The sequence below is a fragment of the Euleptes europaea genome, chromosome 8, assembly GCF_029931775.1.
Source record: "Euleptes europaea isolate rEulEur1 chromosome 8, rEulEur1.hap1, whole genome shotgun sequence".
Taxonomy (NCBI): domain Eukaryota; kingdom Metazoa; phylum Chordata; class Lepidosauria; order Squamata; family Sphaerodactylidae; genus Euleptes; species Euleptes europaea.
The window spans coordinates 55,911,445-55,931,569 of NC_079319.1; the positions used below are offsets into that span (position 1 = coordinate 55,911,445).

A 20,125-nucleotide genomic window follows, 5' to 3' on the forward strand; every position below is an offset into this window, starting at 1 on the left:
TTGATTCCTGAGCTAGGCCACCCACCAGTGCAAAGAATAAGGAGACAGCCACAGATAACTAAATTTGATTGACTCCATCTGCACGACTATGCATTGCCCACGACTATGTATTGGAATGTTTTTTATAACAACATTCTGCGGAACCAGAACAATGCCGACTACACAAAAGTTTCTTTTCATTTAGATTCACTGCAGTCAGCTGGCAAAATAGCCTGTGCCTTCGTTTTTTTATTTGGATTAATCTTTTACCCACTGAGTTCACCATTGTTGCATAGGAGTACCCTAAAGTATACTTGGAAATCAGGAGCTTACCAGATTCTTCAGGAAGCTGGAAACTCCCCCAGCAATTCAGAACTTTTCATAGAAGATGAATATTGTTAAAAACTAAGATTTTTTAATACAACTGTCTTGTCTTATTCTGAACAAACAATTCTTGATAAAATAACTCACCCAGTAGATTCTGGTTCACATTAATTCACGCTTATTGGGAGACTAGGATTGCACCTCCCGTACCTGTGCACGTATTCATCTCTGGGCCCACTAGTCATCCTTATATGGACATAAGAACCAAATCACATAAAGTCCAATGAGCCTAAATTCAAGCCATGCAATTACTAATATACATAAAATCTGTGAATTGACTGTATGGTTTAGGTTTAAGCATAAGAGCCTTGCAACACAGAAGCAAATTTTCTTCCAGCTGTTATGTGGGAGGGCTTTCTCTTCGTTTTACTCGCTATATAATTTTGTAAAACAATACTGTGAGAAGGAAAAGAAACAAATTGCGATGCTGTAGCTATTACCTTCAAGCTACTTAATGTCAGTTCACACATGATAGCTGTCTGCCTGCAAAAAATAAGATCCCTCTGCAGATGAGACCAGTCTGGACAGGGGTGGGGCCAAGGCCATTAGTTGTAACACCTTGGGCAGAGGCTTCTGGTCCTTAGAGCTATGGGGGCTGGTAATAAATGAACTTGGAGCCACCATAGTTGCTGAGTCACAGTGTTTATTTGTTCTTAGGGTTGCCAGGTCCCTCTTCGTCACTGGAGGAAGGCTTTGGGGGCAGAGTCTGAGGAGGGCAGGGTTTGGAGAGGGGCTTCAATGTCATAGAGTCCAATTGCCAAAGCAGCCATTTTCTCCAGGTGAACTGATCTCTGTTGGCTGGAGATCAGTTGTAATAGCAGGAGATCTCCAGCTGGTACCTGGAGGATGGTACCCCTATTTGTTCTCCATGCTCTCCGCAGCAAGCAGTGTCCAGACACACCCTGGATGTTTGTTATTTCACACTTCTCTCCAAGTCCAGACCTATCTCACTATTTCCCTTTTAAGGTCCTGCCCAGGCAGCCCTGTCCTGTCTGAATGTATGTTCCCATATCTCAGGTAGGTTCCCCCAAGCCACTCATCCCTGCCTCAGTTAACCCATGCACAACCGTCTATGGCCACCAGCTTTCTGCTCCCTGACAGTAATTTAAGAAGAGTTGGTTTTTATATGCCGACTTTCTCTACCACTGAAGGAAGAATCAAACCAGTTTACAATCTCTTTCCCTTCCTTCCCCACAACAGACACCCTGTGAGATAGATGGGGCTAAGAGAGTGTGACTAGCCCAAGGTCACCCAGCTGGCTTCATGAGTAGGAGAAGGGAAACAAATCCAGTTCACCAGATTAGCCTCCACCACTCATGGGGAGGAGTGGGGAATCAAACCCGGTTCTCCAGATTAGAGTCCTCCGCTCCAAACCACCGCTCTTAACCACTACACCATGCTGGGGGTAGGGGTGCCACAGGCATGGAATCAGCTTCCCTGATTTCCTGTGTGCTGGGCTGGCCCCTGATTGGTTCCGCCTGCCTTGTCCATCATGGCACAGCTGCTGCAGCTCAACACCTGGTCCAGAAGCTATGGCACGGTTGCTGGAGACGCTGGCTTGGTAGCGGCCACGAAAACTCAGCTACGGTCACTTTCCCCTGCTTGCCGCTGCCTAACCAAACCATTTAGGGAGGAGACTAGCAGCACCACAGTTACATCGCAGGTGGCTGCCGCAGCACAGGCAACCCTCTGGATTTCTCTCTGCCCATATATTCGAGAGAACAAAAGCATTCCTTTTGGTGGTGACAGAGGGAAGGGTAATTTGCCAATGAATGAGGCGAAAACAAATTGAAAGAAAATTCTCATTATCTAGAGTAAGAATAGACTTTTTACACAATCGCTTTTCAAACCACAAAAGCTCTTGAAGAGTTCTAATCTAATATTTTCCTCAATTAGCATTCTAGACATGTACAGCAGTCAGCAATTTCTAATAAGCAGACCATTTTGAAAGTAGTCATCAATGGCAGATGTCCCTATAACAGAAAACATTAATAGAACTTCCAAGCATTACAGTAGCAAAAACAAACCAAGAACTAAGATGATAGAGCCTTTTCCTCACAAATACTTTTTTTCCATAATCCAGTCTGCCAATTTAGTTGTGGCTAATATTTGACACCTCCATCAAATCTAAGGAATCCAAATTAAATGGTTCTTCCATTGGATGAAGTTTCCTTAGGCTGGAAGAAGGCTTCTTGAGGGTAGTTTGATCCATCCAGTGGCTTGGATTCAGACATCTGTGTCTATGGTCACCAGGATTTCTGCCCACAGAGCATAACTTTTTTGTCTTCCCACTGCTGCTGCAGCCTTAGTGCCCTGGGAGACAGCAGGGATTATGTCCTCAGAAGCGCTGCTCTGGATCCAAGGCACTATATTTGCCTTAAATCCCAAACTTAAATTCTAAAATGTGGAATTCAAGCATGTGTGCAAGTCATATGTATAAACCTGGCTGTAATCACTCATTGATGATTAGGAGACACACTGCACATCTCTTCTTGTTGTTGTTTGCAGTCAAGTTGCAGCCGACTTATGGTGACACCATAGGGTTTTCAAGGCAAGAGAGGTTCAAAGGTGTTTGCCATTACCTGCCTCTGTGTAGCAACCTGGCATTCCTTGGTGGTCTCCCATCCAAATACTAACCAGGGCTGACCCTGCTCAGCTTCTGAGATCCGACGAGATCAGGTTGTCTAGGGCTATCCAGGTCAGGGCTTAAATCCATACCTTATTTACTACTGGTAATGAAGAAGGAGCCCCGTGGCGCAGAGTGGTAAGCTGCAGTACTGCAGTCCAAGTTCTGCTCATGATCTGAGTTTGATCCCTACGGGAGTCAGTTTCAGGTAGCCGGCTCAAGGTTGACTCAGCCTTTCATCCTTCCGAGGTCGGTAAAATGAGTACCCACCTTTCTGGGGGTAAAGGGAAGACAACTGGGGAAGGCACTGGCAAACCACCCCATAAACAAAGTCTGCCTAGTAAATGTCGGGATGTGATGTCACCCCATGGGTCAGGAATGACCCGGTGCTTGCACAAGGGACCTTTACCTTTTTATAATGAAGAAGGAACAAAATTTGACATTGAAAGAATATTGTAAACCCACTTACCCAGTTTGACAGATTCTCTTGAAATCCACAATCTACTTTGGTTTCATCATCCTGAACAATTTAGTGCCATCTGCAAACTCTTCGCTGTTCACCAATTCCAGATCAGTTATGAAATGGCACTGGTTCCTTTGAAGCCCTATATGGTTTGGGTCCAGAATACTGTAAGGACCACCTACTCCCATATAAACATATCCAACCATTATGGTCATCTGCTGAAGCCCTGCTTTGGGTGCCTTCACCTTCCAAGGTTAGAGGAATGGAAACCCAAGAAATGCCCTTCTTGGTCATGGCAACAAAGTTATGGAACTCCCTCCCCAGGGATATTGGTCTGTCCTCTTCTATCACTGCTTTCTGCCAGTGGGTGAAGAAATCATCTGATCTCCCCTCAATGACCCCTCCTTCCTACCCTACGTTTTAACTGATGTTTCTGTGTTCTTACATACATACTTTAATTTTGCTTTTAACTGATTTTAGAATTTGTTTTTATAATGCTTTGTTTTCATTTGTTAGCCATCTTGGCAGCCTTGATCAAGAAGAAAATTGAGATATGAATTTTGTAAATAAATTAACATAATAAATAAAATAGATCCCCAGGACACTCCATAGCCTTTCTCCATTGTTACAGCTGTCCAATTAAGCCTGTTCGACAGTTCCTGATGTTTAATTGGTTTCTAATCCATGAGAAGACGCATCGTCTTATTCCATGACTATTACGTTACTCAGGAGCCTTTGATAAGTGACTTGTGACTTCATCCCATATTACTCTGGTAATATTTAAACATTTGGCTCAATGTGAGCAGTGATATCATGCAGGCCTCTTCCATTCAACTTTGTAGAACTTTGAAATTTCATCACAATAGCAGAGGAAGAAGCCATGGGGAATAGGGTTGCCAACCTCCAGGTAGTAGCTGAAGATCTCTCACTATTACAACTGACCTCCAGCTTATAAAGATCAGTTCATCTAGAGAAAATGACCACTTTGGCAATTGGACTTTATGGCACTGAAGTCCCTCCTCTCCCCAAACCCTGCCCTTCTCAGGCTCCACCACAAAAATCTCCAGGTATTTTCTAACCCGGATCTGGCAACCCTAATGGGGAAGCAACTACTGTATCTATGAAGTAACCAAAGTAGGGACATTGAGGAAATTAATTTAGGTCCTCTGAGTAACAAGTTAACCACTTAAGAGCCAGGGGTTGGAAGCATGGATGGATGGGATATAAATATATAAATCTGCTTTATCATTGACTTTAACATTAAAATCGATATGTTTGAGAAATCCATGAACTCATTTAATCACATAAAGATCTCTGGGCTGAAGCAAATTGTATTTGAGAAAACCACAAAGCACCTTTGTTTTTCAGTTTCAAAAAGTAGAGGGGGATAAATAGATTTCAAAAAGAAGAAGCCTTAGCATTCATGTTGATAACATTATCAGGAACCTTATTGTCCAAATGCTAAATGACAGAGTTATGTGACCATTCTTACCTACTGCTTCTCTTGGGCCTCATAAGCACACAAAGTTTTCTGATCCCGAAGCACACATTCCAAAGTGCTCAGTAATGCTCAGCTGACTTCCAGAAGTCCCTATTCCTTTGTAGCTGCATCCCCCCACAGTATCTTCATAGTCTGATCAGCTGAATTTCAGGCTAATTGCTCTCCAGACTCCAGAATGCTAGGTCTGTATCATGCCTGCTGTTGTGATGACTAATCCCTTCCCTGTTATCTGCATTTTGGAATCCTCTATCCCTTTCTTCACATCCTGGAATTCCTCGCCAGCCTTTAAGTGACTTGATCTGTGATCTCTCTTTCTTCTTGTCTTGCCTACTTCCTGCATGTTCTATTAAGAATGTTTCCTTGAACACATGAACACATGAAGCTGCCTTATACAGAATACCCTTGGTCTACTCAGACTGGCAGTGGCTCTCCAAGGTTTCCAGCAAAGGTCTTTCACATCACCTACTTGCTTAGTCCCTTTAACTGGAGATGCCAGGGATTGAACCTGGGACCTTCTGCATACAAAGCAGAGGCTCTACCGCTGAGCCACAGCCCCTCCTTACATTATGTCTCTGCACACTAATTTGGCTACAAAGTCAGTTCTCTTCATATGATATTGGATCGGGGGGGGGGGGGGGACGGCAGGCAGCTGGCTCTGCCCAGAAGCTCCCACCAACGAGGACCTGCAGTGATGGGGGCTGCTTCAGAAGGCTGATGATGATCCCCTGAACAGTCTGAGGCTCAGGAACCAGTGGGTGAAGGCAATCAGTTGTGGAAAAGTTGTGGCCACAGCCACACAGAGAAGGCTCCCAGCTGGCCAAGCCCCCTCACGATGCAAACTGCATGGGGAGGAGTCACCTGGCTGGCCAAGCCCCTGGCCATGCTAGCCACATGGGGAGGACATGCCCCTCCAGCCAAGCCCATTTCCCCCCCTCTATCCAAGTCCCTCACTGCACAAGCCATGTGGGAAGGAGGTGCCCAGCTGGCCAAGCCCCTTGAACACATGAAGCTGCCTTATACTGAATTGGACCCTTGGTCTATCAAAGTCAGTATTGTCTACTCAGACCAGCAGCGGCTCTCCAGGGTCTCAGGCTGAGGCCTTTTGCATCACCTATTTGCCTGGTCCCTTCAATTGGTGATGCCGGGGATTGACCCTGGGACCTTCTGCATGCCAAGCAGATGCTCTACCAGTGGACCACAGCCCTTCTTTACTATGCAACCAGCACGGGGGATGTGGCAACCCCCCCAGCCACGCCCCAAGCCCCACAGTGAGAAACACTCTGGCTCACAGCTGGCTGGACAAGGCTGCAGGAGATGGCTTTTTCTCCCCCTCCTTTGGGAGGGTGGGGAACCTGCCTGCAGTGATTTTAGAGCCCCACCCTTGAATTTTCCCCTGAATTACAAAGACCATCCCTCATTTCATCAGATGTGTAGGGTGGACTCCCAAGTCAGTAGGTATATATACACTGAAAGATAGTTAGATGCATTTTTAAATGTGCAAGACTGTATTTAGCTTGTGTAAGTACAAGGCACATCATTGACTCTAGTGATTAACTAGAACACCTGATTTTATTGGAGAAAAACATAATTTATGTCTGTCTCCTTAAACAAAACGAGCAAGTCTTTTTTCTTCCTCAGTCTCCATTATAAAGATGTATTGTTAACAATGAAGTCTTTTGATTCTTTCCCTGGCATATCACTTATTTTGCACGCCAAATAAATACCACCTCTGAAACATTCCTCCTTAGGGTTGCCAGGTCCCTCTTCACCACCGGCAGGAGGTTTTTGGGGCGGAGCCTGAAGAGGGCGGGGTTTGGGGAGGGGAAGGACCTCAAAGCCATAGAGTCCAATTGTCAAAGTGGCCATTTTCTCCAGGTGAACTGATCTCTATCGGCTGGAGATCAGTTGTAATAGCTGGAGATCTCCAGCTAGTACCTGGAGGTTAGTAAATCCCTAAGGAAATAATCTCAGTACACAGCCACTAATTTTCTTTAACATATGCTCCTTTACTGATATACTACTGCAATATGCACGCTGTATATGCTTAACACTATATAACTAAGTTCTAAACTACAAAAAGCCTGAAATCAATGTCAAATAGGCTTCTATGCATTTACACAGTTTTCTTCTTTATATTGCAATCATTCCAGATCATGATACCCCCGGGGGAATATTTCTTACGACCAGCAGCAAGGTCCACAAAGTCCTTAAGATGTATTATACTTCGCCACGAATCAGGCAATACAAATCCAAAGTGTTCTCAATCGCGGTCAGCTGATCCCGCGTAGACCAATCCGATGATTCTATTCCCTTTACTGCTGGTTGAGCCGATTGTGAACGCTAGCTTATATGGCTATGCGTTATTTGTTGTTGTAATATATATGGCACATAAATGATGACAAGTTCCCGGTTATATCTCCTTGTTTCGCATAAAAGTGCAATGTGCTTCCTCAGACTGTGCGATAATATCTCTAAAATATTAACAACATTACAATTATACATCAATGGAATACAATTTTCTCTGAAACCCACCCTTGTGCATTTAATACAATAAATCAAAGTGATTTTATCCTACCTGACTGCAGACTTGCTGTTCATGAGAATGACCCATAGTCACTTTTTTTTCTTGTTACTGCCATTCACCTGACTTTAAATAATCTTTACCAGGTTTTTAATTAATTAATTTATACCCCCGCACTCCAGTATTTTACTGTCTACCAAAAATACACAATTTTCAGAGAAAATTGTATTCCATTGATGTATAATTGTAATTATAGTACCTGGAGGTTGGCAACTCTATTCCTACTGTGTGTGGCTTCATTTTTATTAGAATAAGTACTGGCATCATTCTGTTTAAAGACTGCAAAGAACATGGGCCTTCCACATGACTTTGTCCATGGGATTTGACAGTGACAGTGTTACTCCTCTGAAGATGCCTGCCACAGCTGCTGGCGAAACGTCAGGAAAGAAAATACCAAGACCACGGTTACACAGCCCGGATAACCCACAAGAACCAATGAACTCTGACCGTGAAAGCCTTTGACTGTATTGGCAGCTCACACAAAAAAAGTGACACAGGGAATAGTTTTTGAGAAGACTATGGAAAAAGATGCACACATAGGTATGGATTTCATGCATCCACAGTCGTTATAAATCAGGATCACTTCTGGAGATCTAATACAGAATAGTTAAATAATTAACATATATATAAAAAGTTTTTGCTTGTTCTTGTCAATGGAAAGCTATTAAATAGATGACAATCTCACAATCATATTTTCATTTAAGTTAAAAAAAACATTACCGAAGCTCTGAAATCATAACACAAAATACTAGTTTACAAAATCCCTATATAAAATGTAACTAACGTTACTGAGATCATGTATGGGAAGTTCTTTGATCTCCTAAAACGAGCTACATAAATGCTTAATTTTATTAGATGAAACTGCTGCAATGCACTTTTCGCATGTGGTTTTAATAAAACTGGGTGAGCCCTCCCCTCCAGACATTATTCTAAGAAATGACTGTGGCACACTCAGCAGGCTAAAAAGAATATGGTATAGGAAACAGATGATTTTGGATATATCAGGATCAAAAGGATAAAATTATGTGGATTGTTTTTCCCCAATCTGCAACATGAACATAAAGCATGCATCATCTGGTTTGCAAAATATTATGCAATACTTTGGTCAACATTCTGACAGTTAAATCCCAAGAGGAAGCAATTAAAAAAAATCTGCATGCAACTGAGATTAGGGTGATTTCTTTGAAGCTCACAGTCTAGGCCCTTTCAAGTTACTGACCACAAGATACCCCACAGAGTGTTCTTCTTGTCACTTGAACAATCACTGAAGATTGTGGACAAAACAGAGACCCCCCCCCCCAATATACACAGTGGCAGACAGTGATGTACACAGGCTGACTTTCAAAATAAATTCTAGGAGATGTATAATAAATTCAAATGCAGACAGACAGCATAACAATGATGAAACCTCCAAGTCAATTTCAGGGGGGAAATTAGTTAAGCAAACCCCTTTTTGTGCAAAACCAAGGAGTCGCAAAACAATAAGCTAGCTTGTCAAAAGAATATACCTTGTTTTGTAATTGTATCTTTAGACATAATACTTTTTCAGGAAACGTTTATTATTACACTGTTTATTGTTATTCGTCTATTTTGTAAATATGCTAAATAAAGCAGAAAAACTTTCCTCTCTGCAGGGGAAAGCTATAGAGTCAAATGTTGTAAAGGGGGGGAGAGAGAGAGAAAGAGAGAGAGAAAGAAAGAGAGAGAAAGAGAGAGAGAGAGAGATTTGCACGTTCCAAAACAAAGTCTTACAGTGCAATCCTATGCAGAGTTACTCCAGTTTAATCCCATTGAAATGAATGGGTTTAGACTGGAATAACACTCTTTAGGATTGCACTGTTAGTCTTGTACATGAAAGAATGCAAAAATGGTCTCATTTTGCAGCACTTTCCCCAAGCCTACATTCTATATGTCTTTGTTCTTCATTGAGTGTATCAGCATGGAGTGCCTTGAGGATAGCAGCTGCTGAGCACTTAAATAAAAACCAAAGAGAGAAGTGTCTTCTTCTTTTTTAAGTACCTTCTTTGTTATTTGAGTCCTGTCAATACCAACAACTAATCAACATATGCTGATAATTTTTTTCAGTACATTTGAGACACCATTTTGCTCGAGGACATGGACAAAAGAATTTATTGCTGACAAGGGGCTTTTTATGTTAATCTTCAGCCTCCTTAGAATGCATCCATAAGATTTTTCTGTATCACACATTCTTCTGCACTCTTGGACAGAACAAATACTTTGTTGCTATAACTCAAGTTGAAAATAGCTCATTTTCACTTTCTAAGTCTAAAAATAGAATTAAGAAAACTCTTACTTTCAGCATTCCCATTAAAGAAGAGGCACATGGGGTTCTTGGCAATGTATGAATAAGCTTCCACCTAGATGCACAATTTGCATGAGAGACATACATTCTATAAAGTATAACCTCTCCTCCTATGCTTCAAGTGAGCTTGCTGAGGTTTAATTTTTTGTAAATCCCACATAGCTTTTCTTTTAATTAACCTTCACCTGATTTAAAAAACAACAACACTATGAACATTTTAAAACCGTTGTAAAACTATTCTAGAGACTGGACAGAGCTGCCTTAGTGATATCATTGGCATCAGCCAATCAGTGTTGCCAAAATTTTGCTCCAAATGCAGGAAAAGTTGTGTGCACATTGAAAAGTGCAGCACTTCCTAATGAGCTGCATTGCTTTTACAGATCTATTTTCATCCTAACAGCAGCTCCATGTTTTGAACAGCTGGCACCACTGTTGCAGATACGCCAACGTAAATTATGCATCTGCACCATAAGTATACAGTGCACACGTTGCAGAGCCCCCGCCCAACCAGGTGCATGTTTGCAGGTTTATACGTTTGCCATGAGAAATAATAGTGTAACACTAGACCAGTGGTTCCCAAAGTGGGCAGTACCATCCCCTGGGGGGGGGTGGAATTACCTAGGGGGGCACTAAGAGGCAAGGGGGCAGCAGGGGGCGCTAGAGGTGGGCCCCTTCAACTGTGTTGTTCACTAATTTATAACAGATCAAGCTATGGCACCATGCTGGCAAATTTGGAGGAAACTATCAGACTTTTTTTTTCCAGACTTTGAAGAGCTGGTACCACTCAAGTTAATCAGTTTTGTTGAATACATTTCGACTAAAAAGTTTTAATTTGATTTTGAATAGATGTGCAATTAATTGTTACTTTTTTGAAATTTTATTGTTATTGTCTTCTTTAGTGAGTCATGCAAACCCTTATTTTGAATAATGCGTTTTATAGGATAGGGTTGGGGGCGCTGGGGTTGAGTTTGTGAGACCAAGGGAGTGGTAACCCGAAAAGTTTAGGAACCGCTGCACTAGACTATCTTCATTAACTGTCCAAGTTCATGGCTCAGCTGAGATTTCTACCCAGTTCATGCTCAATGCCTAGGAATATTGGGGCAAAAAGCTGGGAAGGATCTGCAATCTAGCAATAAAGCAAGCGTAATAACAACTGACTGCCAAAACTTTTTCGTTCCTTTACAAACATTTGTAAGTGCTATAAATAGACACTTGCAGGCTGGAATTAAAACAAAACATATGCTAAATACGACCACAGCTATTGTTATGGGTTGTGCATGATCAGCATTTTTAACAATGCACCAACATTAATTTTATAGATTCTTTATTTTCTGTCAGCAAATATACTTTAACATACTAAAAAGTAGGAAGTGCTAGGAAGACCATTTTATCAAAGCTTCTTTTGATACCATTCATATTATATATGTATGTTTTTTGTTATCACCACCTGTAAGTTTTACTGTATAATGAAAAAGCTTTACAGTCTAAACAGTTACAACCTTCTGAGACCATTAAAGTCAATGGAGTTTAGAAGGATTCTGCTTCAGACAGCACAGTTAGGAAGCACTCCTAAACAGGTCTACTCAGAAGTAAGTCCTATTTTATTCAATGGGGCTTACTCCTCGAAGAAAATGTTCTTAGGATAGCAGCCTAAGTATATTTTATAGCCAAACAAAACATTAGATATTGTTAATTTAAATACATTTTAAAATGCAGATATTCTTGTGTGTATGTCCAGCAAACCTAGTGTGAACATCTGGTTTTTCCCAAATTCTTGCGATTGTGTTTGCATTAGCATCTTTAAATAAAATAGGAACGCTGAGGTCCATAAACAGTTACCCCTAAAAGGATTTTGATCGTCATCAGTTCCACAAATACGCAGACACGTTAATGAGCAGATAATATATGAACTCTGCCCTAAATCTTTTCCAAAAATGGGGGTTTACAGAAACAAAAAGACAGTAGCCCCGCTCTTACAACCTTTTACAGACACTGAACCTCCAATATGCCCACAGAGCTAGCATTCTTTCACATATACATACAAGGCTTCCCCATTAACTTCTATGGAGAGAGCAGTTCTCCATACACATTATTCACTCGTGCTGTACTGTCTCTTCCACTGAAGTGCATGGGAAATAGCCACGTATATGTATCACAGCATATACTGGTGGTGGAAAGTGCTGTCAAGTCACAGCTAATTTATGGTGACCCACAGGGCTGTCAAAGCAAGAGATGTTCAGAGGTGGTTTGCCATTGCCTTCCTCCATGAGGGCTGAGAGAGTTCTGAGAGGACTGTGACAGGCCCAAGGTTATCCAGCAGGCTTCATGTGGCGGAGTGGGGAATCGAACCCGTTTCTCCAGATTACAGTCCGCCCACTCTTAACCACTACACCATGCTGGCTCCCAGAGCACATACTAGACTGAATAAGATTATCTGGCCTATATTTGGGGAAAGTGGAATCCATGTTACTTTGATACTCAGGGTCTTGTAGATTAGGTTTCCAGGCACACTTCAAGGTGCTAGTATTAAACTCTATGGCTTGGAATCAGCACATCTGAAGGACCTTCTATATACCTTATGAACTCACCCAACTGCTATGGTCATCTTCCAGGGTCCTGCTTCAGCGGCCCCCACCTTCTGAGATCAGATAGACGGCAACCCACTGCTGTCTTCCACCAGAAGGTAAACACTGTTTTGTCTAGTCTGGTGTTCCCTCAGTGATTCCTCTTTCCTGCCCTATATCTTAATTGTTTTTATATTTTGTATGCATATTTTAGCTTGGATTTAATTATCTGAATAATGTGTTTTTGTTTTGTTTGAATGTTTGTTAAGACATGTTTCTATTATGAACTTTTAAACCTGTTAGCCACCTTGATGGCCCTGATGAGGGCAGAAAGGTGGGGTATAAATTCTGCAAATAAATAAATGGTAAACAAAATAAAGTTTGTGCCTCTATATTTTTCCTTCCACCTCTGTTAGTCTCTTGCCTTGAAAACCCCATAAGGGGTCGCAATAAGTCGGCTGCGAATTGACGGCACTTTACACACACACACATTTTGCCTTCAGTTCATTGTGATATCCCAGGAAACATCAGCATATAGTGTGCCAACCGTAATTTTGCACCAGCACATCAATCTATAACTCCCATCCTAAGCACTCGTCCTGCTGAGATCTATATCTAACCTTGACTTTGGTTTTAATTAACTAGCCATTGAGAAGTATCTGTAACAGCACAGTCCTAAGCATGTTCGTTCAAAATCAATTCCCACTGTGTTTAACAGAACTTGTTCCAAGGTAGTGTGCTTAAGATCACAGTCTTAGAAACATTGTCATTGCTTCTGCCATTATATAATATAGAAGAAACCAATAAATAACTCCTTTCTGATATCTTAATGCATTCATGACAGTTAGTGTGGTTAGAGTGTCTGGGAGACCTAGGTTTAAATCTCTACTTTGCCATAGAAATTTCTGATGAGCTTGGGTTAGCCATATACTCTCAACCTTACCTGTCACTCAGAGCTGTTGTGAGGATAAAATGCAGGAGAGATCAGTGTAAGCTGTGTAGGGTCCCTACCAGGAAGAAACGTAGGATATAGATGAAGTAAAATAGTGAACTAAATACTTAATCACAGAGGAAATTGTACACATAACCAATCGGGGGGCTACAGTTTGGGCAGCTGACCACAAGGAAAGGAGAAAATGCAAACGTTCCCATTTGGGCATTACCAGGCAGCCCTGAAGAACTGTTGAGAGACTTGTACTTCCTAGCTTCTCACTGAAGAACTAGCTCACCCAGAGAGCAGACTCTCCATTCATAAAACTTTTTTGGCTTGTTTACATGTCAATAAAGCATGTATGCGTTCATTTAGGTCAATAAAGTATTTCTCCTAGTTTACTTGATGAAAGTAACACAGGATGGGGCCAGCAATTTCCAGATGATATAAGCTACCTGAAGCCATAGATCTTCTTTTTAAGGTATTGCTTTTCTCATTTCCTGTATAATATGAACACATAATACTGTGTCTAATAGCATTAACAAAAGTAGCAATTCGATTTAATATAGCACCTCAGATGCCAACAGCTACTTTAGCTGGGCCAATTTATTTCAGATTAATCCTTTGGTTTAAAAAATCCATTTACTGTTCACAAAATATCAACATCTACGTTCAACCATCTTTTAAAACTCTGCGTTAAGTCCAAGTAAATGAAACATGTCTCACACCTTCTGAGTACAGATTTTACAAGACTCTACTATGATTCACTTGTGTGTGCGTTAAGTTGCCGTTAAGTCACTTCGGTTAAGTTGCCGTTAAGTCACTTACAACTCATGGCAACCCTATGAATCAATGTCCTCCAAAACGTCCTATCTTTAACAGCCTTGCTCAGATCTTGCAAACTGAGGGCTGTGGCTTCCTTTATAGAGTCAATCCATCTCTTGTTGGGTCTTCCTCTTTTCCTGCTGCCCTCAACTTTTCCTAGCATGATTGTCTTTTTCCAGTGACTCTTGTCTTCTCAGCAGGTGACCAAAGTATGATAGCCTCAGTTTAGTCCTTTTAGCTTCTAGGGTCAGTTCAGGCTTGATTTGATCTATAACCCACTGATTTGTTTTTTTGGCAGTCCACAGTATCCATAACACTCTCCTCCAATCACATTTCAAAGGAATCTACTTTCTTCCTATCAGTTTTCTTCATTGTCCAGCTTTCACACCCATGCATAGTAATAGGGAATACCATGGCATGAATTACCTTGATCTTGCTTGCCAGGGACACATCCTTACACTTAATTCACTGAATGATTCACTTAGAAAATAAAAATGTATGACTTCTGAATGCTGACCTGCAGTGATGCCCATTATGTGAAGTAATGGTTTCATCCAGGAGAACAGAGATACTTCCTTTATCTGAGAGTCCCCCAGGATTCCACTTGGATACTCTCCCTACATAAGAATGTAGTATCTGTGTCTGTCTGGAACCCACACTGTTTAATATTGCTTAGGATGGTCCCAGTAGCTCTGGCTTTACAACGCCCCTGAGGAAATTCTCCTATATTCTTGTGGACCAATTTGTCACGGGCAAATGCAACAGGAGCCAGTTTTATGTTTTACCTCAGCCGGTTCTCTTGTCTATTTAATTGTTCACACAGTCTACTCACATGGGGCAGTGTAATGTTGAAGCACAGATCTCACAGCGTTGCAGGGTGAGTCTATTTATGGAAGCTGACTTCCCTTTTCAGTGGGATTCCCAGATGCACCATTACACTGTTCGTGCTAGCAGAAGCAGTTATCATGTGGTAGATATCAACTGCATCAAGATAACAGCCGGAATGCCCTCCTTCTGGCTAACTGTATAGCCAGGGGATAGAATCATAGAGTTGGAAGGGGCCATACAGGCCATCCAACCCCCTGCATAATGCAGAATCAGCCTAGACTCAGAGCATCCTTGACAACTGCTTGTCCAGCCTCTGCTTAAAGACTGCCAGTGAGGTAGCTGATTCCACTGTCAAACAACTCTTACTGTAAAAAACGTTTCCTAATATCCAGCCAGTACCTTTCCACCCGCAATTTAAACCCATTATTGCGAGTCCTATCCTCTGCTGCCAACAGGAACAGCTCCCTGCCCTCCTCTAATAAAACAATAGATTTTTTTTCCCATCAATTTGTAATGCGTACATTGAAAATCGTAAACATTAGTTCTGTCTTGTCATTTCCTTTCTAGCCAACATCCTAAATCTGGTACCAAAACCCTGCCAGATATTTGAAGTATGCCAGAACAGAGGGACAGAGGTGTTAGTCTGCTGCTGTAAAATTAAAACAGAAGCTCAGTGGCACCTTAGGAATTATCAAAATTCATTTCAGCATAAGTTTTCAGGACTCAGAACTGCCTTCCTCCAGCTGCATCTCTCCAACTCACAAAAACTTATGCTGGAATAAATCTTTTAAGTCTTTAAAGCGCCACTGGACTTCTCTTTTAACGTGTTAGTACAGTACAGTATACCTGCATTTAATCTATGCAATTTTAAAACGGTTTAGAATTCCTTCATAGGTGACACACTTTACCAAAAGATTGTATTACGTTTGTTTAAAAGTTTCTAGTCTTCATGGCTGCAGCTTATTTATTTTAATGAAAGCTGCTCTACCTCCAGTCCCCTTGCTCGCCAGCCCCAAAAGGTGAGTGCAAGAATTACATCTACTCTGCATGCTGGTTTGAATGCTTCAAATCCACACAAAAGCAGTCTGATTGAATAAATCCTCCCCTGGGAACACCACAGTTTACATGCATCACTAGTCTGGGATGCAGCTCTTTTGCAGCCTGCGTGTGAGCACTGGGAGCGATCTAATCTTCCAAGTGGGTGTAGACAAAAATGCAGTAACAAGGAATTTGGGCTAGGAGGAAAGCCAGCATCTTCAGCTCCCGAAAGAAGTCCTGGATGTCCGAGTGTTCAAATCCAGGAAGAAAAGAGTAAGACAGTGTGAGAAGGGAAGAGGGCAAGGCTTGTCAATCTGGCTGTGAGACAAGGAAGGAGCCTTTGTGAAAAGCTTTCCCTCCCCATTCATTCCCAAAGCAAAAGAAACATAACTCAACAGGGAGGAGTGGATGATAACAGCATTACAGCATCAAACTGATCTTAACGCCTTTTAACTTCAAGGGGGAAAGTTATGTATATGGCAAATTGTACCAAGAGGAGAAGAAATTCCTCACTAATCTGCAGAGGAGGCTTTAAACCGGCCAATTTCCCCTAACTTCAAAGCAACCCCCCCCCCCCAAGTTTCAGCTCCCACAAAGCCAGGGGGCGGCCCCTTCCCCATCCAGAGGAGGCCAGCGGAATCCCCTCGGCTGCCAGCAGACGAGATGAAAGAACAGGCACGGGGGAGAGAAAAGGGACTGTAAATTACAAGCAGGTTTTCCGGGAGGAAGCGGGCAAAGGAGAGAGCCCCCCTGGGAGAGGAAGCGGGAGAAGCAGGGCGATGCCAAGGGAAAACGAGGTCAAGGCAATAGTGTGGGGGTGGGAGGGGTGCAGGGCCGGTGCCAGCCTTTTTTGCGCCCTAGGCAAGGAGAACTAATTCTGCCCCCCCCACACACACACACACTGCTAACCAATTTTCAAAAACAGAAGTCTTGCAGAAAGAAAGAAAAACCTGATGCCTGCCTACAAAACTTTTTTTCTAAGACGTTATAATTAATTATATTCCACAGCCCTGTTGCGGTACTTACCTTAACATTTAAAAATGGAAATTGTCAGTTGCATCCCCCCCCCGCCTCCAAGAAACTAATCTGTTTAAAGCGGTGCCCCTCAGGGCCAGGTCTGCACCCCTCTGAGGTCTGCACCCTAGGCGCACCCCTAGTTCGCCTTAACGGTAGCGCCGGCCCTGGGGGTGGGGGGGGGGGTGGGGGTTCAAACTTCTGCTCACTTTCACCCCCAAAGACCTCAACCGAGCCAGGCTCGCCCTGAGCACGCACGCAGCCGGAGCCGGGTGGCAAGGACCTGCGCGCCTCCCCTTCGCAGCCCAGCCAACGCCGCACGTGGCTCGCCGGACAATACGGGTCCGCGTGGACTTGTCCTCCTCCCCCCCCCCACCCCGGCGTCCGCGCCCGACGGCATCGGGGGCATTCCTCCGCCCCCGGCAGCCCCCCGGCAGGCTCCCCTCCCCAACCCCCCGACACGCATCCCGGGCCGGACCCTGGGCGCTCGGCTGCAGCGCTGCACCCCGGGGCGGGGGACGGGGACCCCCGGGGGGGGGACGGGGACCCCCGGGGACGGGCAGGCTCACCTCGAAGCTGGCCCTCGGCCAGGGCGCACAGCAGCGCGGCCGCCAGCAGCCGCCGCCCCCCGCGGCAGCAGCCCATGTCCACGCCGGGTGCGCGGGTGGGATGGCGGGCGGGAAGGCTGGGGACTCCGTCGGCCAAGCCCCGCTCTCCGCCCCGCGACCCTCTCCCTTTCTCCTCCTCCTCCTCCCGGCTGCCCACCCCCTTCCCTGCCGCCCGCCCTGGTCTCCGCCGCCCTCTGCGCAAGGAAGCCGCTGCCATCCCTAGGGGCTGGAGAGGGTCCGGCGGGAACCATTCCTCCCGGGGGGGGGGTTCCCTGCAGGCCCCGGGGAGCGGGGCGGCGCGGGGCTCCTTCTGGCCCGGGACCCCCTAAGGGGGAGGGGGTTTGGAGGGGCTGCTGTCCAAGCCGCCGAGGGTCGTCTGTCGACGCTTCGGAACCAGGCCCAGTGACTAGGGGGCTTCTCAATCCCCCCCCCCATCTCCACTCCTAGCCGTGGTTTGTTCCGGCAGGAGCTGTGGTCGCTAGAGACGCTGAAACGGGGATAGTTGCATTTTTTAGTTTCTGAGTTTTTTTTGGGGGGGGGGTTTCATTCCAAAAGGAAAAAACAAACCCAAAGCAGTAAAAAATAATTACAGAGTTACTTGAGTGCACCCCATCCTAAACTTTTCATTCTACCTCAAATCCCTAGAGAGACGAGATGAAGACTGCGAAATCTTTGTCTGTATGAACGGGGGGGGGGGTGGACTAAAAAGAAATGACAAACTTACCCATTAAGAACAATGGGAGATGCCGACAGGCCCATTGGATATAATGGGAGCCAGGAATGCCAACTGATTTGCATTGCCCCCATTGAAATATATTGCAGCACACAAGAGTTGCAATACAAATGCGGGATGAATGAAGATCTCTGGTCTGAGACACACTGCTCTGGGACTGGAATGGCAGCCTCCCAAGTGGACTGATGGCCCCTGGGAGTAGCAGAAGTGTTATGCGGCTGGAATTGTTGCACCCCAATTATCCGTAGAGACCAATGACAGACAATTGAGAGGAGGTTGGGTGAAACTAACATCTCTTTTATTGATCAAGAATAGAACCGTGTGCACCTCTGCACCCAAATGGCAGGAGGGAGATGACACCCCCCACCCCCAAGAGGCAAGCAGTATGATTTATAACTTTCAGGCAAACTACATGTACAATAAAGAAAAATTGCGATCATGCGAGGCTTGCGCATTGTTCTCAGTTTGCAATAGATACACCAGTAATTCTCTAAGCGCAGGCGCATCTTAGCTTGTCAGTTTCACTAGCAGGGGAATATACCGTGTACTTTCACTTGCAATAAGAGAGTTCCACGCACCCCAGCAGGGAGGTAAGGAGGGATGAAGCTTTAGTCTTGGAGAGGGGGGGTAGACCAGGCTAAGTGTGTGTGTCAGGCACTTCGGTGCAGAAAAGGAAGGGGGTGGAAGGGGGCTTTGCTTGGTGCTTGCGTGTCTGCTTATACCCATGTCCGTGTGAAAGTCAGGTAATTCATAGACACTTCAGAATGATGGAAAGAATCAATGTCCTGGGACTGAAATGACGGCCTCTGGGAGTAGGATAAGTGGACTAGAATGAGCGACCCCAGAGTGGAATGACAGCCCTTGGGAGAAGGAGAAGTGTTTTGGGCCTGGAATGACACACACACACCCAGTGGAATGACGGCCCCTGGGAGTAGGAGAAGTCTTTTGAGCCTGGAATAACAAAAGTGTTTTGAAACAGAAAAAGTGTTCTGGGGCTGGAAGGAGAGGTCCAAAGAATGAAAGCCCCTGGGATTAGGAGAAGTGTTTTGGGCCTGGAAAGGAAGGTCCAAGAGTGAAATGAAATACCTTACACTGATTTCATTCACAGGGGCCATCATTCCACTGTGGGATCTGTCATTCCAGGACCAAAACACTCCTACTCCCAGGGGCTCTCATTCTACTCTGGGGGCCCTTGCTCCAGGCCCAAAATTCTTCTAGTAGTCTTAAGGGCTGTCATTCCCCTCCAGGGGCTTTCATTCTAGTTCCTGAACACTTCTGATCTCAGGGGGCTATCATTTCAGACCCAGAGTAGTGTATCTCAGACCAGAGACCTTCATTCAAAACCCATTCTGCATTTTCATTGAATTTTTGCCTGCTGTAATATATTTCAATGGACCAATGCAAGGCAGTTGGCATTCCTGGCTCCCATTATATCTAATGGGCCTGCCAGTATCTCCCATGGTTCTTAATGGGAAATTCTGTCATTTGTTTTAGTACATCTGGTGTGAAACCTGTGTTTTGGGATATCCTACCTTAGACAGCACAAGTTATCCTGGTTCCTCACTTCTCATTGGTTGTTACCGCACTAGGTATTCCCAGCAATGTATTAAGAGTTTGAAAATGTTATAAAAAACACTGTTCGCACTTTCTATGTATTCCCACCAATGTATTAAGAGTTTGAAACTGTTATAAAAAATGCAGTTCGCACTTTGTTTGGCCCCTTTAGC

At 44.1% G+C, this 20,125-nt stretch overlaps 1 protein-coding gene and 1 non-coding gene across 2 annotated transcripts in view; both read right to left on the reverse strand.

Annotated features, from left to right (window-relative positions):
- The window catches only part of LAMA1 (laminin subunit alpha 1), a 119,298-nt gene extending 101,596 nt beyond the window's left edge, over window positions 1–17,702 (reverse strand). The window contains exon 1 of the mRNA XM_056854936.1: window positions 17,627–17,702. Coding sequence (XP_056710914.1) covers window positions 17,627–17,702 — 76 coding nt within the window. The remainder of the gene's footprint in view (window positions 1–17,626) is intronic.
- Window positions 5,438–5,509, reverse strand: TRNAT-UGU (transfer RNA threonine (anticodon UGU)). The gene has a single exon. It is a non-coding gene; the product is annotated as a tRNA-Thr (tRNA).
- Window positions 17,703–20,125: the final 2,423 nt, after the last annotated feature.